This window comes from Rattus norvegicus, chromosome 2 (assembly GCF_036323735.1).
Source record: "Rattus norvegicus strain BN/NHsdMcwi chromosome 2, GRCr8, whole genome shotgun sequence".
NCBI classification, from domain to species: domain Eukaryota; kingdom Metazoa; phylum Chordata; class Mammalia; order Rodentia; family Muridae; genus Rattus; species Rattus norvegicus.
In genome coordinates this window covers 7349259-7370054 of record NC_086020.1, presented here as the reverse complement: position 1 = coordinate 7370054, position 20796 = coordinate 7349259, and the positions used below count along the sequence as shown (strand labels likewise).

The 20796-nt window shown below is 41.1% G+C and overlaps 2 protein-coding genes across 14 annotated transcripts in view; one reads left to right on the top strand and one right to left on the bottom strand.

Annotated features, from left to right (window-relative positions):
* Positions 1-6638, bottom strand: part of Skic3 (SKI3 subunit of superkiller complex) — a 162935-nt gene extending 156297 nt beyond the window's left edge. For 4 of the 13 annotated variants that reach the window (XM_063281455.1, XM_063281447.1, XM_063281448.1 and 1 more), the window contains exon 1: positions 6500-6638. The gene's annotated coding sequence lies outside the window, so the exon portion shown is untranslated. Of the gene's footprint in view, positions 1-5942; positions 6011-6441 lie in introns of all 13 variants that reach the window. The other 9 variants (XM_063281449.1, XM_063281457.1, XM_063281450.1 and 6 more) reach the window with 6 other exon arrangements.
* A 105-nt stretch (positions 6639-6743) lies between these two features.
* The window catches only part of Arsk (arylsulfatase family, member K), a 57131-nt gene continuing 43078 nt past the window's right edge, over positions 6744-20796 (top strand). The window contains exons 1-3 of the mRNA NM_001047917.2: positions 6744-6950; positions 11340-11469; positions 13740-13899. Of these exons, the coding sequence (NP_001041382.1) occupies positions 6825-6950; positions 11340-11469; positions 13740-13899 (416 nt within the window). The 5' untranslated portion in view covers positions 6744-6824. The remainder of the gene's footprint in view (positions 6951-11339; positions 11470-13739; positions 13900-20796) is intronic.

Here is a 20796-nt window from a genome sequence, read left to right as displayed (position 1 = left end):
AATCATTATTTTGATTTTAGATTGTCGATAATAAGGACACTTCTTCGCATACATATAGAGCAGACAGTGGCAGAAATAACAGTAATGGTCATTTCAGAAACTGTTGGAAATCCTGTCCTCATCTGGAATTCAAAATAATATGGTTACCTAAATAATGACAGTGACAGCTGAAATGCCAATATGGATGCTGAAGATCTCAAAAGGCTCCACCTCTACATGAAGAGCTATGGCAATTAATGACTCTAAGGTAGATCTGGGAGCACTAATTGGTTATCCAATAACAAGTAGTCAACCCTAAACATATACATATGAGTCACATTAAACTGACTCAGCAGGTTGTAGTTATATTTTCATTTCTATATGTGTGTGCATGCGTGTGCACAACAATAACAATCGTTAAAAAAAGGTTATGAGTTTGAGAGAAGCTAGTTGTAGGAAGACATGAAAGGTACCGGAAAGAATTGGGGAAATGATGTAAATACAGTACACACCAACAATTTTTTAATTAAAAAGATAACCTGGGGTTGGGGATTTAGCTCAGTGGTAGAACGCTTGCCTAGCAAGCGCAAAGCCCTGGGTTCGGTCCCCAGTTCCAAAAAAAAAAAAAAAAAAAAAAAAAAAAAAAAACCTAACTCAACCCATCTGCAACCTCATCCCTTGCTCTCTGAGGAGGTAATCTTCTTACCTGTTTAACTCACAAGAACTATCATCAAAAATGAGTATATCCTCTTCAAATCAGCTATTACACAAGTACTAATAATAATAAAGCTTAAGGTACTCCAGAGCTACTCAACAAAAACATATTAGAATTTTTAATTGTTCTATGGAGATGTGTGTTCTTCCCCAACTCAGTAAGTACCCAAAGCAATGCTTATATTATCTGGAGCCGCTTATGTACTCAATCTCTGTTGGCTAGTTTTATGACAACCTGACTGAAGTTCAAGTCATCTGAGAAGAGGGAACCTCAACATGCCTCCATAAGACTAGGTTGCAGGCAAGCTTGTTGAGTATTTTCTTAATTAGTGGTTGATGGGGAGAGCCCAATCCATAGTAGGTGGGACAACACCTTGGCTGGTGGTCCTGGGTTTTGTAGAAAGCAGGTTGAGCAAACCATGTGGAGCAAGCCAGTAAGCAGCACTCACCAAGGCCTCTGCATCAGCTCCTGCCTCCAGGTTCCTGCCTTGTTTGAGTTCCAGTCCTAACTTACTTTGGTGATGAAATGTGATGTGGAAGTGTAAGCCAAATAAACCTTTTCCTCCCCAGGTTGCTTTGATCATCACAATACTAGTAACTTTAACACAATCCTGTTAAGTAGTACACACAGAACACATGACTGGCAATCTAGCTTCCAAAGTCTAGATCACCTAAAAGCAATGTGAGAATACTCACATACTCTTTTGGATAGTCCTCCAGTATTCTAACTGTGTGTCCTTGCTTCACCCAACTGTTCAGTCTGCCCTCTCTTACTTCTTTCTACCTAGTCTCATGTTACTCATAGCAAGGCCAAGTTGAAGTGTCAAGCATACAACCTGCTCTACACCAAATTCACACCAGTCCAATCCTGTAACATTTATGATCTATGCCAGCATTTCCAAAAACATATTCCAAGGAACATGCTTGAAGGCATTACTACACGGTGCAGGATTTCTGTGGCCACCATAAAGACCTCAGTGTCCCATAACAATGTATACTGGAATCTTAAAGCTTCTGGAAAATCCAAATAACACAACACAGCTGAATGCAGCAACTCTAAACTCTGGCATCACAGAACACTCAGCTCAGGAAAAGCCAAGTGACATTTTGAAAACGCTAGCATGCTCCAGAAAATAGCTTGGGATAGAAGTGCTTTTCCATGGGGAGGGGGCTGTAGGGTTTTTTTTTTTTTCCATCCAACCATTACCCATACTTTTTAATGCCTTTACTAGTCTTTGACTTTTACAATTATGAACATGTTTCCCAAAACTGACTGGAAGTTCTTTGGGAAATTCTGTTTTTACTTTTAATATTACAAGGCCTACAGAGGACCATAAGCTAGACCCAGACTGCTCAACTCAACACCTCTCTAACTTCTTAAGAATGGAATATTTTTTTTCTAAAGCAACCTGCTCCTAACATGGAAATCACTAGCTGCTGATGCAAACCTGACAGACATGGACACACAGAGATCTGAGCCTGTTGTGAGATAATTGTATCCTGCTGAGTTCTATAGAAATTTATTTCAAATTAAAACATTCCATGCAGGGGGCAGGCTTCTTAAGACTCAAGAAATAGTTTATAAGGCTCAAGATATAAATAACTCACAATTGTCAGAAAGCAATTGAAACTGACATGATTAACAAGGCTCCTCTCCCAAGTAAAACAAGCAGTAACAACAGGAAGTGCAGGGTGTTCTGCAGGTGGCTGAGCTACTCAGCCCAGGTGTACAAGCAGCTTCAAGAACACAGCCTTCACGAGTCATCATCACCCATGCTGCAATGGCTTTTCAGTGACGCAGCTACCACTGAGTCATCCATATTCCCCTAAGTAACCCCACACCCATGCTCCGGAAGTCCAAGAAGCTCATTAATTCAGTCTGTTTGCTCAACTTGACAAGAAAAGTCAAACAACATACAAAATTCATACATCATACATCAAAGAACTTCAGAATACAACAGTATTTGCAAAGCACAAAGGCAATAAAGACTAAATGAGGTCATGTGGGATGTATGCAGTGTCACACTTCACGAAGAAATCTGAGCACATCAAGATGTACAAACACAGAAGACAGATCGGGTGGCACACAGTGGAAAGTTGATCATCCACGAGACAATAACACTGGCCTCAGAAGAAACCATACTTAACAACTCTTTGATTTTGGACTTCTAAACTCCAGAAATATAAGAAAATAGATTTCTGTTGTGGTGTTTTGTTATATCAGCCCTTGTAAACTAAACCACAGTCCCTATCCTGAATACTACCTAACCACATGAACACATGCACACATTAAAGATCCTTTACTCATAGAGTAACTCGGTGATTAACAAAAACATCTAAATTCAAAAAGCAGTCATTGTTAAAACAATGAAGACACTGTTAGGGCCTAGCAGTCCATGCCTTGAATCCCAGTACTTGGGAGGCAGAGGCAGGTTGATTCTTTGTGAGTTCAAGGCCAGTCTGATCTACAAAGTAAGTTCCAAGACAACCAGGGTTTGCTACACAGAGAAACTCTTATCTCGAAAAACTAAAAATGAAAAAAAGAAAAATAAAATGGACCACATTTTCTGTATCCATTCCTCTGTTGAAGGGCATCTGGGTTCTTTCCAGCTTCTGGCTATTATAAATAAGGCTGCTATGAACATAGAGGTGCATGTGTCCTTGTTGTACATTGGAGCATCTTTTGGGTATATGCCCAGGAGTGGTATAGTTGGGTCTTGAGGTGGAACCATTCACAATTTTCTGAGAAAACACCCAATTGATTTCCAAAGTGGTTGTACAAGTTTGCACCCCCACCAGCAGTGGGTAAATGTTCCCCTTGCTCCACATCCTTATCAACTTGTGCTGCCGCTTGAGTTTTTGATCTTAGTCACTTTGATAGGTATAAGATGGAGTCTCAGAGCTGTTCTGATTATCCTGAAGACTAAGGATGTTGAACATACCTTTAAGTATTCTTCAGCCACTAGAAATTCCTCTGTTGAAACCCACAATGTGTCCTGCCTATCAAATGTGCAAGAGTAAAGATAAAGCAGAAATTGAGGAAATGACTACAAAATGACTGATCCAGCTTGAGACACATACCATGAGAGAGAGACCACCCCTGACACCACTAATTCTGCTACACTTGCAAGGAGGAGCCTAGTATAACTGTCATCAGAGGGGCTTCATCAGCCAGCAACTGACAGAAACAGATGCAGAGACTCACAGCCAAGCATTAGGCAGAGCTTGTGGAATCCTATGGGGAAAAATATCATAGGAGCCAGTAGGGTCAAGACTACCACAAGAAAACCTACAGAATCAATTAACCTGGGCTAAACCCCCAATCAGAGAGCATGCATGGACAGACCTAGATCCTTGGCACATATGTAACAGTTGTACAGCTTGGACTTCATGTGGGACTCCTAACAGTAGGAGCAGGGACTGTCTCTGACTCTGTGGCCTGCCTGTGGATCCCTTTCCCTTAACTGGGCTGTTACATCTAGCCTTAATAGGAGATGGACTTAGTCCTGCTGCAATTTGATATACCAAGGCCTATTGATAACCATGGGAGGACTCCTCTTTTCTGATGATTCAGGGAGGGCTGAGAAGAGGAGAGGAGAGGAGAGGAGAGGAGAGGAGAGGAGAGGAGAGGGAGAGACTGAGAGGAGGGAGGAGAAGCTGCAGTGGAAATGTACAGTAAAATAATTAATTAATCAACTAGTTAATTAAAAAGTTAAGATTCCAGAGGGGGAAAAAAACAGTGAAGCAACCTGCAGTAAAGCAATAACTAGCTGAAGACTACTATTGGAGAAGAAATGGGAAGACAGGCTGAAGACTACTATTGGAGAAGAAATGGGAAGACAGGCTGAAGACTACTATTGGAGAAGAAATGGGAACACAGGCTGAAGACTACTAATGGAGAAGAAATGGGAACACGGGCTGAAGACTACTAATGGAGAAGAAATGGGAACACGGGCTGAAGACTACTAATGGAGAAGAAATGGGAACACGGGCTGAAGACTACTAATGGAGAAGAAATGGGAAGACAGGCTGAAGACTACTGGAGAAGAAATGGGAACACGGGCTGAAGACTACTAATGGAGAAGAAATGGGAACACGGGCTGAAGACTACTAATGGAGAAGAAATGGGAAGACAGGCTGAAGACTACTGGAGAAGAAATGGCAAGATGGGCTTTACTCTTGTAAAAGCAAAGTATAACGATTTAATGAGTGGCTAAAAGTAGAAGACTGACTTCAGCTCAAAATCAAAACTTTTTTTTTTTTTTGGTTCTTTTTTTTCGGAGCTGGGGACCGAACCCAGGGCCTTGCGCTTCCTAGGTAAGCGCTCTACCACTGAGCTAAATCCCCAGCCCCAAAATCAAAACTTTTAATACTTAACCTCCTCAATGTAAGGTTTCCCACCAGGGAAGATGAATATGGGCCGGACAAGCCAGTAGGCAGGCCCATTCCAGGTCCCACTAAATGTCAGATGGAGAGTACTTTACTAGAAACCTCTTAGGCTCTAGCAGCACTTTCAAACTGGGTCCCTAAAATACCTGTATCACCAAACCACTACAGTACCTGTTCTCACTGACAGAAAGGAGAAAAGGATGTGCTCCTGTCATCAGAACAAGAGCCTGCATAAACAAGCCTTCAAGGATGATTAGTGTTCAAAGAATCATTACTATACAAAAAGAAAAAAGAAAACCAAATAAATATAATTTTTTAAAAACTAAACATCAGTTGATATTATTTCTGTAGAGTATGTTCTACATAAAAACAAACAAACAAACAAACAAAAAAACCCTCAACACAATTCTGGGGAGTGTGCCCTGCTCAGGAGGCAAACTACTTAGATAAGCTTTCTCACCCTTGAAAAGTTATTTAACCTCTCAGTCTGTTTTCCCATCTGCAAAGTAGTCCAAGTGAAGACTGCATTCCATAAAAAGGCATGTTACCCAGTAAATGTACAGTAAAGTTTAACAGAACACTAAGCACTAACTGCTCTGCATTAGATGTGTAAGGTATTTTCCTTATTACAATTAATCTGTACAAAATGCTGCCAGATATGAGAGTTGAGATTTTTTTTTTTTTTTGGTTCTTTTTTTCGGAGCTGGGGACCGAACCCAGGGCCTTGCGCTTCCTAGGTAAGCGCTCTACCACTGAGCTAAATCCCCAGCCCCCGAGAGTTGAGATTTTAAATAATTAGCACTACTCCTCCTTTTCCTTCCAGAAAATCAAAATAACTACTGTAACATAATTTTATATACCTGAAATATCAGTGAAGAATTTGACTTGGAAATAGAAACGTGCTTCTTACAGAATTCTCCAAAGGAATCTAGCAAAAAAGGTACACCTGATTATTCTATACCCAACAATGTTACTCCAAGCATACGTCAATTAACCGCACACTTCGTTCAGTCCAAATCTGTTCCTTTTACAACCGCCCCCCCCCCTTTTGTCACTCCAAAGGCAAAGAACAGCCAAGCTTTTCCGTATCTGGAACCTAAAACTTATTAGGCCCGCTTTTCATCCCATATAGGCGCAATCCTTACAGCCGCGGCAAAAGGAGGCAATACGACAAGGCGGGCTGCTGTTCCGGAGCGCCGCAGAGATCCAAACCACTACCCAGCCTAAGGTCCCATAAGCCCGATCCAATGTAAGTGACAGAATCACTGCCACCTCATCGCCGCCAACATTCAGCCCCGCACAAAAGGAAGACGACCCTTAACATCACGCCCATGCCCAATCCTTTCTTCCCCTAAATACCATTTCAACTGCCTTTAGATTTCAACTTCTGCCAAAACCGAAAGCAATCAGTACCCACCTGGGCATATGGCACTGCCACAAAATACAAGTCAGAACAACGCATGCGCACTTCCCCAGGCATCTCTTGAGTAAGAGGAACTGGCTGAGCTATCATAAGCTCGAAATTTGATTAAAACGGTCTTTGTATTGGCTACGAGCGAGATTCCCTTTGCGCATGCGCCTGCACTTGGCCTGATGGGAAATGTAGTTTTTTGGTGTCACTCCTATTTACTTCAGTATTTGGAACCCAAACTACTAGTTTTAGAGTTCGGTCCCGGCTCATTACTGGAGAGCAAGTCACAAGAGACCGGCTCAGCGGCTGTTTCCGAACGTCCAGGCCCGCGATGCTGCTGCTGTTGGTTTCAGTGATCGTGGCGTTGGCGCTCGTGGCACCGGCTCCCGAAACACAGGAGAAAAGGCTGCAAGTGGCCCAGGCGCCCAACGTGGTGCTGGTCGCCAGTGACTCCTTCGTAAGTACCCAGAGGACCGAAAGCAGACACCACCCATAGCCCAAGGAGAAACGTCACAGGGAACAAGAACTGGGGTTGAGAAGTCCCGCATGCGCACATCTGCTCCACACATATGCATACTTGTGAAGTAGTAGTAAGAAGCCGGTCTCTAATTCCTGGGCTCTAGCGATAATATTAATATATAGCCAATATCTCGGTTCAGTTCAGCTTTGAAGGAAAATGCATTGTGCACTTCCATAAAACAGTATTCGTTTTCCAGAGTCACATGTCAGTCGCCTACATTTGCAAAACTTAATGCTTGGTTGAGAAATGAAGGAAATTCAACTTTATTCTCTGGACCAGTGATTCTCAACCTGTGGGTCTCGATCCCTTCAGAGAGATCAAATGCCTTTTGCAGGGGTCACCTAAGACCATCGGTGTAATATTTACATTACAATAACCACAAAAGTATGTTACAGGCAGAAAGATACATATTTATACCAGTAGAGTAGATTTAAGACTCCAGAAATAAAGTCATATAAATAAGTGGTGCTGGAAAATTAAATATACACATGGAAAGGAACAATGTTGGGTCCTGATTCCACCATGTGGAATAATAAAAAATAACTTAAAGTGAATTGATGATTTAAATGTAAAAACTAAGGATATAAAACTTCTTCAAGACAATGGAAGTGTAAATTTTCATAATCTGGGATTAGGCAATTTAAAATGAGCCACGGATTTGAAAAGACAACCCCACATAAAATATACACAGATAACCAATAAGCCCATAATTAGAAACTTAGATTAGTTAATCATTAGGGAAATGTAGTTCAAACCAGTTGATCTCCATAAAAATAGCCAGAATCAAAAGGCATAAAAATAAGAGGGGGTTATGTGAGAAGGTACAGCCAAAGGAGCAGGAGGACATAATATGGAGGTGACTATGATCAAAGTATGAAACTGTTTCAATTAGCCCATTATTTTTTCACAGTTAATATTTAAGTTCTTCAGTATACACACACACACACACACACACACACACACACACACACACACCATAAACAGTAACCAGAGTTAGTGAGAGAGAAGATGGAGGAATTAGAAACCTCACACACTGCTGTGGAGATGCTTTGTTATAAAGCCACCTTGGAAAATTATTTGACAGTTTTTATATTTATTAACTGTAAAGTCATTGTGCAATTCAGCAAATCTATTCCTAGGTGTGTATGTTTATGTTTGTGTCCAAGAGAAATGAAAACATAGTCCACACCAAAGCTTCTACATGACAATATTATGCTAAAAGATGAGAAGTGAAATCAACCTAAGTAGCCACGAACTGGTAAATGTATAAGTGGAACTTGATAGTATTATTCAGCAACCAGAAAAGAAATCCAAAACTCATGCTTGTTGCAATGTGGCTGAAGGTAGAAAACGGTGTCCTCAAAGGAAATGATGACAGACTGTTTTATATGAATTTCTATGATCTGTCCAAAGGAAGGAACTATGTAAAGACAGAGTACTGGCCTCAGTTTTAGATGAGTCTGAAAGACCACCGGGGTGGGGAAGACCCCCACTCAAATCTTGAAACGACGCAATCCGCAAGAACTCATGAGAAACCGGTCTTGATGTAATAAATAAGAAGTCTATTTGAGGAACCAGAGCCCTGGGGACGACACGTATCTCACACAGGAGACAGAGGAGTCGACCCCGAGCCCAATTAGGGGAAGGTATTTATAGGGAAAATTACTCAGGCAGTTGGCAACAGTCACACAAAAGCAATTTCATTGGTTTGTAACTTGGGCTCAGTTCAACTCTAGGCCACCCTGCTTCTGGCAGGTGCACAGGCAAGCTGACCCTCGCTTTTCTCAGGACTGTTGAGTCAGGCCTTATCAAGGCCAGATGGTTTGTGGTGGCTGTAGCCAGGCTACATCCCCAAAGCATGTTATGTTATTCTTTTGTGAGGTGCACTTGTCCTCACAGCAGGGTCAGTTGGGGCTAGTTTAAAATCTTTATTCTTTCAAGTCCAGGGTGATAGCTAAGGGTTCTTCTGAGAATGATGTATGTGTTCTAAATGACTTTCTGGATACACTAAAAACCTTTGAGTTACACACTGTAAATATGTAAGTTGTATATAAATTATATATGGATAAAAAGCACTTCTGCCTGGCCTTAAAATACGTGGGCATCCTCTGTACCCCTGCTTCCATACCCACTGCACCTCCCCACTGTTGCAGCCACACTTGTTTTCGTTTGATGAGGTTTCAGAAGTCATGGGATGTGTATTGCAGAATCTCCCAAGAATATAGATAAGTGGTAGATAAGTCTAAAGGCACACAATATACTAAGGCCTTGACAGAACATATAAGTCATTGTTTGACTCTTTGGTTAGGATAATACTTTTTCTAGTTAGCTTTAATTGTCTACTTGACATAGCCTAAAGTTATCCAAGAGGAAAGCCTCAATCGAGGTATTGCCTCGATCACTAAATCACACTGTGGGAGAAATCTTAATATTCCTACTCTTGTGATAAAACATGCCGGGGGAGAAAGAGTTTGTTTCATCTGTAAAGTGTCAGGTCATACTCCATCGAGTCAGGGCAGGAACGAAAGCAGAAGTCACAAAGGAAGACTGCTTACTGGCTTTGCTCCCCGTGGCTTCCCCAGCTGGCTTTCTTATAAAACCCAGGGCCACCTGCCCAGGAATGGCACTGCCCACAGTTGAACCTTCCCACACTAATCATTAATTATCCCCATATTAATCAAGAAAATGTTCTCCCAAACTTGCCCACAAGCAATCCGATAGAGGCATTTTCTCATCTGAGGTTCCACTTCCCAAATAACTCCAGCTTGTATCAAGTTAAAAAAAAGAAGAACAGGAAGAGGAAGAAGAGAGAAATTGCTTTGATTATTCATTGATACAGGAGAGCTGGGAGCATTGTGGGCATCACTATCTCATGGCCTGTTTAGGTGGTTCTGGGCTATATAAGAACACTGACTAAGCATAAGACTATGACTGAGCTAGCCAGAAACCAAGCCAGCAAACAGTGTTCCTCCATGGTTTCTACTTCTCAAGATCCTACCTAATTCCTGCCCCAACTTCTCTCAATGATGGACTGAGGCCAGAACTAATAACTCTTTCTTCCATTAGTTGTTTTGAGTCATGGTTATGTTTGTGACAACAACAGAATCAAACTAGAGCAATACTTGACATCTAAGCTTTTCCTTTGATCCTCCTTGGCCCAGAATGAAAAGGAACTAAATGCCATGCCATAATTCAGAAACAGCAATTAGAATTTATTGAAATGTATAGCTAGATATGGGATGCAGCTCATTTGGGACTCATTTCGAATGGACAAAGCCCTGGCTTCAATCCCCAGAACCACACAAAGACGGTGTGGTAATGTATGCCTAGGATCCCAAACTCAGGAGGTGGAGTCTGGGAATCAGAAGTTCAAGGTCATTCATTATAGCAAGTCATCAGCCACCTGAGATACATGAGACCCTGTTTCAAAGAAAAAAGTGTATATGCATGCATGTACACAAATACACACATATAATTCATATAAGTATTCAAATGTAGGGGTTTGAATAGATATGGCCCCATACCTAGACTCCTGGGTTTGAAAGCTTGGCCTGTGGGGAATGGCACTATTAGGAGGTATGGCCCAGTTGGAGTAGATGTGGCCAAATGGGAGGAAATGTGTCACTGTGAGTGTGAGTTTTGAGTTCTTCTATGCTCAAGCTTCATCCAGTGAGAATCCAGTCTCTTCCTGGCAGTCTTCAGATCAAGATATAAAATTCTCATCTCCATCTGCAACACCATGCTGGCCTATATGCTATCCACCATCTACCATGCTTCCCACCATGGCAATAATGTACTAAATCTGTGCACCTGTACGCCAGCCCCAATTAACTGCTTCCCTTTGTAAGAGTTGCCTTGCACATGCTATCTCTTCACAGCAATGAAATCCAAACTGAAACACCGAAGTTAATTTGCTACCACTCTTTTTTTTTTTAATCTCTGCTATAGGGTATAAGTTTCATGGCTATGAGACTCTATTTTGACTCACCATTGTATCCTTAGATCTTGCAAGGTGACTGATACATAAACACAAAAATCAAGTATTTAATGTTTATTTATATAATTTTAAAATTATTTCTTCATTCTACAAAAGAACTTTCCAAGAAGTTCTTTAACTTAATATGTGTAAATGGATTTGAGCATCACACTTTCAGTTTTTATTTGCGCACTGAAGCCTTAATAACATACCTCTGTTGTTGAGTTTTATTCTTTTTGATATTTTGAACAAACATGCTGAAGTCTTTTGGGATGTGAATTTTGTGTTTAAAATTAAAGGACATAATTTTTGGTAGCATAATTAGCAGTGTTTGAATTTCTTTATTTCAGGATGGAAGACTAACATTCCAACCAGGAAGTCAGGTAGTAAAACTTCCCTTCATTAACTTCATGAGAGCACGTGGCACCACCTTCCTAAATGCCTACACTAACTCTCCCATCTGCTGTCCATCACGTGCAGGTATGAATATGTTTGTAATATGCCTAATGTTAATGGAAGAGTCAGAGCCCTAAAAGTACAATAGTGTTCAAAATCTTATATGCAAAGACCTATTGCAAAGTCATATTTCATACTTAATAAAAAATACCTTGGTGTAACCAGTGTGTTCTTTTTTGTTCTTTTTTTCCCCCCAGTGTGTTCTAAGATATATGTTGAGTGCTGGGCTCATTTGAATCTCTAACTTGTTTTTCTGAAGAAAGGCTTTTTCTTGCCTGGGATGCTTTCTAGTTCTATTTGATTGTTTTTCACTTGACTCTCAAAGCAGATGAACAGGCACTCATAAGTCAGAGAGCTCTGTTTCCAAGGGAGCCTTTCACTGAGGGCTTCAGAAGGACTGGAAAGGAATCCACAGGCTCTCTGGAAGATCCTTCCCAGGCAGAACTTCATTTATTCATTTTATCTAAAGTCCTCCAATTTCATATTATATACTCATCTCTTTCTCTTCTGTCCCAATTTCCATCTATCACCAAGCTAAGTGCTCACCTTACTAACAAATAGTCATAGTTTTGGTGGTGAGCACATCAGTGACCATAAGCCATGAGTTTGAAAACTGAACATTGGGCTTTTAAGACTCTTGTCTGAAAGTTGCTCTCCTGTGCCTCTGTTCATGGGGTCTGTGGTTATCTGTCCTGGAACCTATAAATAACAGGAACAGTTTGGTTTCTCTATGACCCAATAGAGTCATAGAGATCATGTGTAAAAATGTGTTTGCTAATTTCTATACTGTGTAAGAATACTGTATAAGTAGAATGAGCCCTGAGGGAGGGTAAGGTGATTCTAAACTTCAGTGGACCCTGTAATGGAAGTAAGCCAGTTTCCTCATCTACAGAACACTAAATGTGCTAAATCCCTCACAGCAAACATGGTTGTCAATTGAGAAAGTGATTAATGAAGGTCTCACAAAAGACTTAGAAGAAACACATGACAAGGAATTACAGCGATACAAATTATTAGTGTATTCTTACTATAGTTGGTAATTTTCTTCTAATATTTATAAGTAGTCCTCATAATTCCATAAACATGGTTACTATTAATAGCCCAGTTTGCAGAAGAAAACTAAAAGAAAAAGATTAAATAACATCAGAGAACACACTAGAACTATGGTTACTGGGATTCACACTCAACCTCTCAGACAGGATTTTCTTAGATCGGAAAAGAGAGACTTGGCGTATGACTCACTTTGTCAAGTGCTTTCCCCATGGGCATGAGACCTGAGCTTGAGTACCCAGCACCCATGTATTTAAAGCAACAATAATAAACTGAGTGTGACAGTGCATACATGTGATGCCACCACTTGGAGGCACAGGCAGGAAGGTTCCTGAGGCTTGTGGACCCAGACAAGCCAAACTGCAAGGTTCGGTGAGTGGTTGGGAAATTAGAGGGAGGGAAAGAGGAAGGGAGTTGGGGAGGGAAGGACACCTTTTCTCAAAGTCTATTTAGGAAGACACCCTAGACATGCACATGCACATGCACACATACAGAAAAGAAGGCATATCCAGGGGTTGGGGATTTAGCTCAGTGGTAGAGCGCTTGCTTAGCAACCGCAAGGCCCTGGGTTCGGTCCCCAGCTCCAAAAAAAAGAAAAGAAAAAAGAAAAAAGAAAAGAAGGCGTATCCAGCCTACTGGGTCTGCAAAATGAAAAAAGGAAAAGAAATTGTTTATTAAATATTTAGAAAATGAAAGGATACACATGGCATCCTTTCTTCTTTCCTTTTCCTAGAAAAACCTAGCAAAACGATAATTACTAGGAAAACCCTTGAGGATTCAAGGGAATCAGGGTCTGTAATTGTCAGTGCACTAACTTATGGTTTAAAAAATTAGAAAAAAATACTTACAGATAGTTTTTATGACTAGAAAAATGCTAATGATATTCGAGCCCTATATATAATTCAGCCATAAGTACAACAAATACCTTAATCAGCTAAACCTCTAGGCCTTGGTGGATCCACGTGAGGAATAGATATACTAACCCCTTGCAGTGTTTTTCCTCCAATAAAGTGAAGTAGTAATGAGAAATATCTGTGAAATGTCCCAGCTGGTGGCACTTATGCCAGATCAGACTCAAAGACAGCCAGCCACTCTCTCCCAAGTAATTCTTTTTAAACTTGAATTGTTAAATTTTACCTTCATTGGTTTCTTTTATTTCTTTTATGTTTACATTTTTTATTTTTTATTCCTTTTAAGTTTTTATCTTTATTTTCATTATTTTATTTCTCTTTCTTAACCTGCAGCAATGTGGAGTGGCCTTTTCACTCACTTAACAGAATCTTGGAATAATTTTAAGGGTCTGGATCCAAATTACACAACATGGATGGATGTCATGGAGAAGCATGGCTATCAGACACAGAAATTTGGAAAACTGGACTATTCTTCAGGGCATCATTCCATTAGGTAAAAATTAAATTAACCCCATGCTGTCCTCTGTTGCACATTCATGGGCTTTTTTTTTTTTTTAACCAAAAAGCTGAAATTCAATCTCTTAATCCCTCAATTATGCCAATTTGGCTAAAATTTAACTTTCTTTAACCTTCTTAAAATATTAAAGTTGCTAATATTCTATGGGTTTTTTTTTTTAATATTAACATCTGTAATTACTGGATTTTAGCAGCCAAGCATTTGTGGTAGATGCCTTTAGTCCCAGCACTTTACAAGTTTCAGAACACCCAAGAGAGAGGAAACTGTGTCTTGAAAAGAAACTGTGTGTGTGTGTGTGTGTGTGTGTATGATTTTAATATTTGTAAAATAGTTTATCCTATGAAATACTTTGTAAATTTCTGTTATATAATAGGTTTTATTCCCCATTTTTCATACTGTTAGTTTGTAATATAAGCCTTCTTGCTCTTTACCTATGACAGTTCTCTAGAACTTGAAGCTACTGTAACTTTTTTTCATTTTGGTGAACCTTCAAAAGTCAGCCAGCCATTATAGCTAGTGGTTTGGTTGAGGGGTAGAGAACATGCTGGGCATGCAGAGGCTATGGGTTCTGTCCACCACACTGCAAAAGCAAACTAGCAGCCAAGCGTTGTGGTGAAGAGTGAAGATCTAGAACCAGATTGCCTAATTTAAATGCTGGTTTCTGTACTTACTACTAAGCCCGTGGTTGTGTAATTTTGAACACACCTAAGCTGTTTGAACTTTAGCTAATGTGATGACTAAAGTAGGTAATTCATGCAGGCAAGTGCTAGTGTGCATACCTGAAAATTACCTTAAAATATCTGCCTACCCACATGATTGGCCCTGGCTGGTGCTGGGGAACTTGGGTTTTAGGAGTATTTTCCCACCATTCTGTAAGTAAAAAAAGAGACCTGGAGTGTTTGTATAGTGTGATTTATGTTGAACAGTCAGCTTTCTCCACAGACTAGAGTTTTTGTAAGGGTTGGGTCCAAGGTGCCCACATGATTAGGCCTCAATCAGAGTTCTGATTCTCAAGTTTTATTCAGGATAATACTGCAGATGTGTTGACTAGAGACAGAGCTTCACACCTGTAGTAATACTTGCACAGTAGAAGAATCTGGCCTGTCATGGGCAGTCTGGTTGCATGTTTATGCCTCTCCGTTGCCCTTCACCCTAAGCCCCTTTCATTGTGCGAGTTTTGCTTTGTGCTTTGATGGTAAAACCTCTTCCACATCCCACAGTTCCTCTTACAAACATGGGTGTGGGTTCCCTAACACTTGAGACTCACTTGGGACTCCCAGCAAAAACTCAGTTAAGACTTTAGGCATCACCTCGTACCTCTCAAGGGAGACAGCGGTTGTGCTGAGGGATGGTAAATAGGACTGGAAACTAAATGCCATACAGACAGCAGTCAGGGTGATGGAGGGAACAGCTCGCCACCCAGGCTCATGAGCACGAAAACTTCACAATGTGCTTGGATTTGGAAATAGATCCTATCTGCAACCGTAACTCCTTACCAGTCTCAAGGTGACAAACTCTGAACTAGGATAAGTGCTAAATGTCGTGACTTCCCCTCTTATTAGACGACCGGGAAAGGCACAGATGCTCAGGGGTGACAGCTAAGGTTAGAGGCAGAGAGGGGGGTGACACAGACAGAACTAATGGGTAGTCTCTATATAGTAAGAGAATTGGTTGATGACTTACAGTTTAGGCCAAGTCTCCAACAATGATCAGCAGCACCTGTGAATGGCAGTCCAAGGAGCTAGGGGTGGCTCAGTCCCAGCAGGCGGGCAGGCGGGCAGGCAGAGAGAGAGAGAGAGACAGACAGACAGACAGACAGACAGACAGACAGACAGACACTTCCTTCTTTCAATGTTCTTGTGTAAATCTTCTGCAGAAGGTGTGTCCCAGATTAAAGGTGTGTACCACCATGCCTGGGTCTGGGACTTGCTTTGTCCCAGGTCACCTTGAACTCAGAGATCTCCTTGCCTTAAGCTCCTAGGATTCATAGCCACTTTGCCTCAAGATCTCCATACCAAGATCCAGGTCAGAAACTTGTATCTCCTGGCCGCAAGATCAGGATCACAGGTGAGCCTTCCAATTCCGGATTGCAGTTCATTCCAGGTATAGTCAAGTTGACAACCAGGAATAGCCACTACATCAGAGAATATGACAGAGTCCCAGAGTAACCATAACCAGGAGGAAACAATAGAACAGTCTTCCAGAGAGCCTCGAGGAGCAGCACTGCTCTGCTGATATGTTAGCTTCCTGCTTCTATCTAGAGAGGTAGAAGAACATTCTGATATTTTAAGTGACTCTTTTTGTGGTAACTTATTGAACAAGTCCTAAGGAGCTAGTGAGTTTGCAGTTAAACCAATATTAAAATAATCTGAGTATTAATACTAGAATAATTTATTAATTTTGCTGTTCCTTCTAATATTGAATTTCTCTCTTTTTCTGTTTTTAAAAATCTAAATTACATTCAGAAGTTACCTCAACACCTCTATTCTCCACTTTGTCTTTCATGACCAAGTGTTCTCAGTTCTGCTATAAAGCACCCCAGCTTATTCACTTACTGCCTTACCAGGCTACGTCACTCTTAGCTGAGTTAATAAAATAGCCTCTAACTGAACTCCTCAGATGGACCATTTTCTAAGGTAGCAACAGTGATCTTCTTTAAATATGCAACTGGTTAATCACATGACTTACCTGCTTTGTATCTGTGAGTTAAATTACTCTACGTTCATTAGACTCTCATATCCACAGCATAATTTACAATCCAATTTCACGCCATGCTGTCTCCTGCATTATGCACCTACTACTAAAATGTCTTTAATGTGCTTTTCAGTGGGAACTGCTGTACAACATGGGCCTTCTGGGTAAAAATCTCTCCCTGTATTCTGCTTTGCCTTGAGAATATAGCAGAATGAAGAGAGCAGGCAGCACACGTAGTGTGGGGAGCATTGTTAGACACTCTGCTTTCATTTGGTTCACCTTGGGCAAGTTACTTGTTACTTATATCCTTTGTTGTGATAAGATACTGACAGGAGCAGCTAGAGGAAGGCTTTGTTTGCTTTGATTGACAAGTCCAAAGTACCATTAGTTGTATCTCGGAAGCCAAGGCAACTAAATCTTCAGCTCATTTCCTCCTTTTATTCTGGACTGGACCTGAGCCCACAGTTAGCTGATCTTCCACACTTCAATTATCCTAATCAGGAAAGTTCCTCTCAGGTAGTATTCTGGACTCCACCTCCTGGATGGTGCTTGATTCTGTCTAGTTGACTTAACCCTCACTGTCTCCTTACACATCATTTTTCATGACAGAAACCATCCTTCTAAATGTTTTCTGCAATGCATGATAGATGTCTACCTACCCCACCATGTAGTAGAAGCTGAGGGCGTCTTCCCCTGGCTGTAGCTTGACGCATTGTTATAATGTTGATTAGTGCTTCCCATCTGTTGGTGTATGTTTCTCTATTTCTGCTGTACACACTCTCCTGAGCCTGGCAGAGCCACCAGTCCATTCTCAACCTCCAGAAGATCTACTTTGTCACATTTCCCAAAAGTGAGACCATGTGTCTTCTGTGCCTGGCTATTTACATTTAACACCATGCCTTCAGATGTCACTTTTCTGTGACTGAGCAGTCTTCTACTCTGTACCAATCACGTTTTCTTTATCTTGTCACTGATGGATAGATACATAGGTTGTTTTTGTACTGCCCACATTCAGTAGATTACCAGGGCTTCCCTGCTGTTGGTGTTGAGCTAAGTTCCTTATGTATTCTGGTTGTTAACTCCATAGCAGAGAGCCATCTTGCAAATGCTTTCTCTCATCTATAGATGCCTTCATCCTGCTACTTACTCTGCTCTGTGGAATCTTCTTGTCTTTATATAGTCACACTTTTGTTTCCTTTGCTTTTAGCATTGTCATATTAAAGAAAAGGAAAGAGCTTGGAGGCTGGAGAGAGACTTCAGTGGTCAAGAACATATATTGCTTTCCCAGAATCTCAAATTCAAGAATTCAGTCACACACACACACACACACACACACACACACACACACACACACACATTTTCTCTCCTAGTTGTGCAGGTACAGCCTGTGAGTTCTCTTGACTGATGGGAATAGCAACTAGGGCATAGATAGATGGATGGATGGATAGATAGATAGATAGATAGATAGATAGATAGATAGATAGATAGATAGATAGAGTATGCCAAGAAAAGCATGTCTTATTTTAAGGTTTTAAAATATTTGAAATAGTCTCAGTTCCATAAGTTCTTCATTTTGTCCTATAAATTCTAAAGTCAGTAGGAAAAAAAAAAAAAACAAGTAAATGTAATGTTTTGAATGCCAGCTCAACAGTAGCTTGCAGCATACTTAGGAAAATAGGATTTCCAGTACTGTTTGCAGGAGTGCCAACACAGGGACCAGGGCTTCTTTTGATAGCATGTCTGAAAAGGTTATATGAATATGACATTTTATTCAGATCTTTCTATGTAAGTTTAAAAAGGAGTTTCAGGAAAAAGTCTCTTGATATCATACTTCATAAACAGAAACATTCCAAGTTGCTAAAAATGACCACTTTTCCTACTTTTGCAGGCATGGGGAGGTAGAAGATTAGTTTTTTGCTAAGAGTCCAAGCTGGCCTTGAATCTTCTTCTGCCATCACTACCAGGCCTCATTTGTATGTGGCCACTTCAGAATGTGCATATGTTATCATGCAGCAATATAAATTTCTTTATAATTATAGTACATCCATGCATCTGAAGCACTGACTGATGCTATGTGTAATAATATACAAGTGCATTTGATAGTGGGCTTGGTCTGGTTTTCTGTGGTCATGCTGGAGATTGAAAGCAGAATGTTCTTGTCTTCTGGACAGTTCTTAAACATTTATTAAATAAAATACCAAATATAAGATCATGAACAAACTATTTCATGATATAAGTGTCATGTTTTAGAGATCTTTTATGCTTAAAAAAATCAAAGGGAAATATTATTTTGTAAGTGTATAGAATTAGGTGATTGATTTTATAGAGAAACATTTAAAGTTACATTTCTTTTGTTTTTTTCATTATTTATTGACTTAATTCCCTGATCGCAGTCCTCTCCTTCCTTTCCTCCCAGTCCCACCCTTACAAGTCCCTCCCCCCCATTACTCCCTGCCTTCGGAGAAGGGGAAGCCCCCCTTGGGTACCACCCGACCCTAGGACATTCATCCCTACAGGACTAGGCTCATCTTTCCTGCTGAGGTACAACCAGGCAGTCCAGTTAGGGGAAGAGGGTCCAATGTCAGGCATCAGAGTCAGAGACAGTCACTGCTCCAATTGATAGGGGACCCACATAAAGACCAAGCTATACATCTACTCCAAGTGTGTTGGGTGCCTATGTCCTGCTCCTACATGCTCTTTGGTTGTAGTTCAGTCTCTATGAGCCCCCATGGGCCCTGACTCTGTAGTTCTTCTTGTGTCCTTGACCCCTAGGCTTGCTCAATTCTATCCCAACTCTTTCACAATACAACCCGAGCTGCACCTGGCTATGGGTCTCCTCATCTGTTTCCCTCCACTGCTGGAGAAAGCATCTTAGGAGACAGGTAAGCTGGCATAGCAGATTGCCCTTTCACATGGCTTACAGGTCTCAAGTTGGGGTAGTCACTGATTAGTCATTGGTAGTCACTCAGTCTCTGCTCCATCTGATCCCTGTACATCTTACAGGCAGAACAGATTTTAGTTGAAGGTTTTGTGGATGGGTTGGTGTACCCCTCCTTCCACTGGAAGCCACAACCAGGCTATAGGAGGGAGCCATATCTCCACTAGTAGGAATCTCAGCCTGGCCATCCCCATAGACTTCCCAGAACCTCACTGCCCCAGGTCTACAGCTAGGCCTAGAGATCCGCCCCCCCAATTTCCATTCTCCCTCCTAGCTCTTTCCTGTTTCCTTCTCCCCACACCTGATCTCCATCCCTGTTCCCCCCCTTACCCTCCTCCCACCCAGTTCCCTCTATTCATCCATCTCCAATGGCTATTATTTTCCCTTTCTGAATGAGATTCAGTCATCCTCCCTTGGGCCCTCCTTATTTCTTTGGCTTTATGGATTATAGCATGGGTATATGTGCATTTATAATGTCCATTTATTTGTGAGCACATACCATATTTGTGTTTCTGGGTCTGGGTTACCTCATTCAGGATGATATTCTCTTGTTCTATATATTTGCCTGCATATTCACGTGTTTTTAATAGCTAAGTAGTATTCCTTTGTATAGGTGGACCACATGTCCTGTATCCATTCTGCAGTTGAGGCACATCTAGGTTATTTCCTATTTCTGGCTATTATGAATAAAGCTACTATGAACATAGGTGAGTAAATCTCCTTGTGGTTTAGTGATGCATCATTTGGGTTTATGCCCAGGAGTGATACAGCTGATTCTTGGGGTAGAACTATTCCCATTTATCTTAGAAACCACAAATTGATTTCCAGCATGGTTGTACAAGTGTGCACTCCTACCAGCAATGAAGGAGTGTTCCTCTTAGCCATTCTGACAGCCGTAAGATGGGATCTCAGAGTCCTTTTGATTTGCATTTCCCTGATGAGTAAGGACACTGAACTTTTCTTTAAGTGCTTCCTGGCCATTAGAAAGAAATCCTCTTATGGAGACAAAGTGTGGAGCAGAGACAGAAGCAAAGGTCATCCACAGACTGCCCCACCTGGGGATCCAGTCCATATATATACAGCCACCAAACCCAGACAGTATTGTGAATAACAATAAGTGCATGCTGACAGTAGCCTGATATAGCTGTCTCCTGAGAGGCTCTGCCAGAGCCTTACAAATACAGAGGCGGATGCTATCAGCCAACCATTGAACTGAGAATGGGGTCCCCAATGGAGGAGTT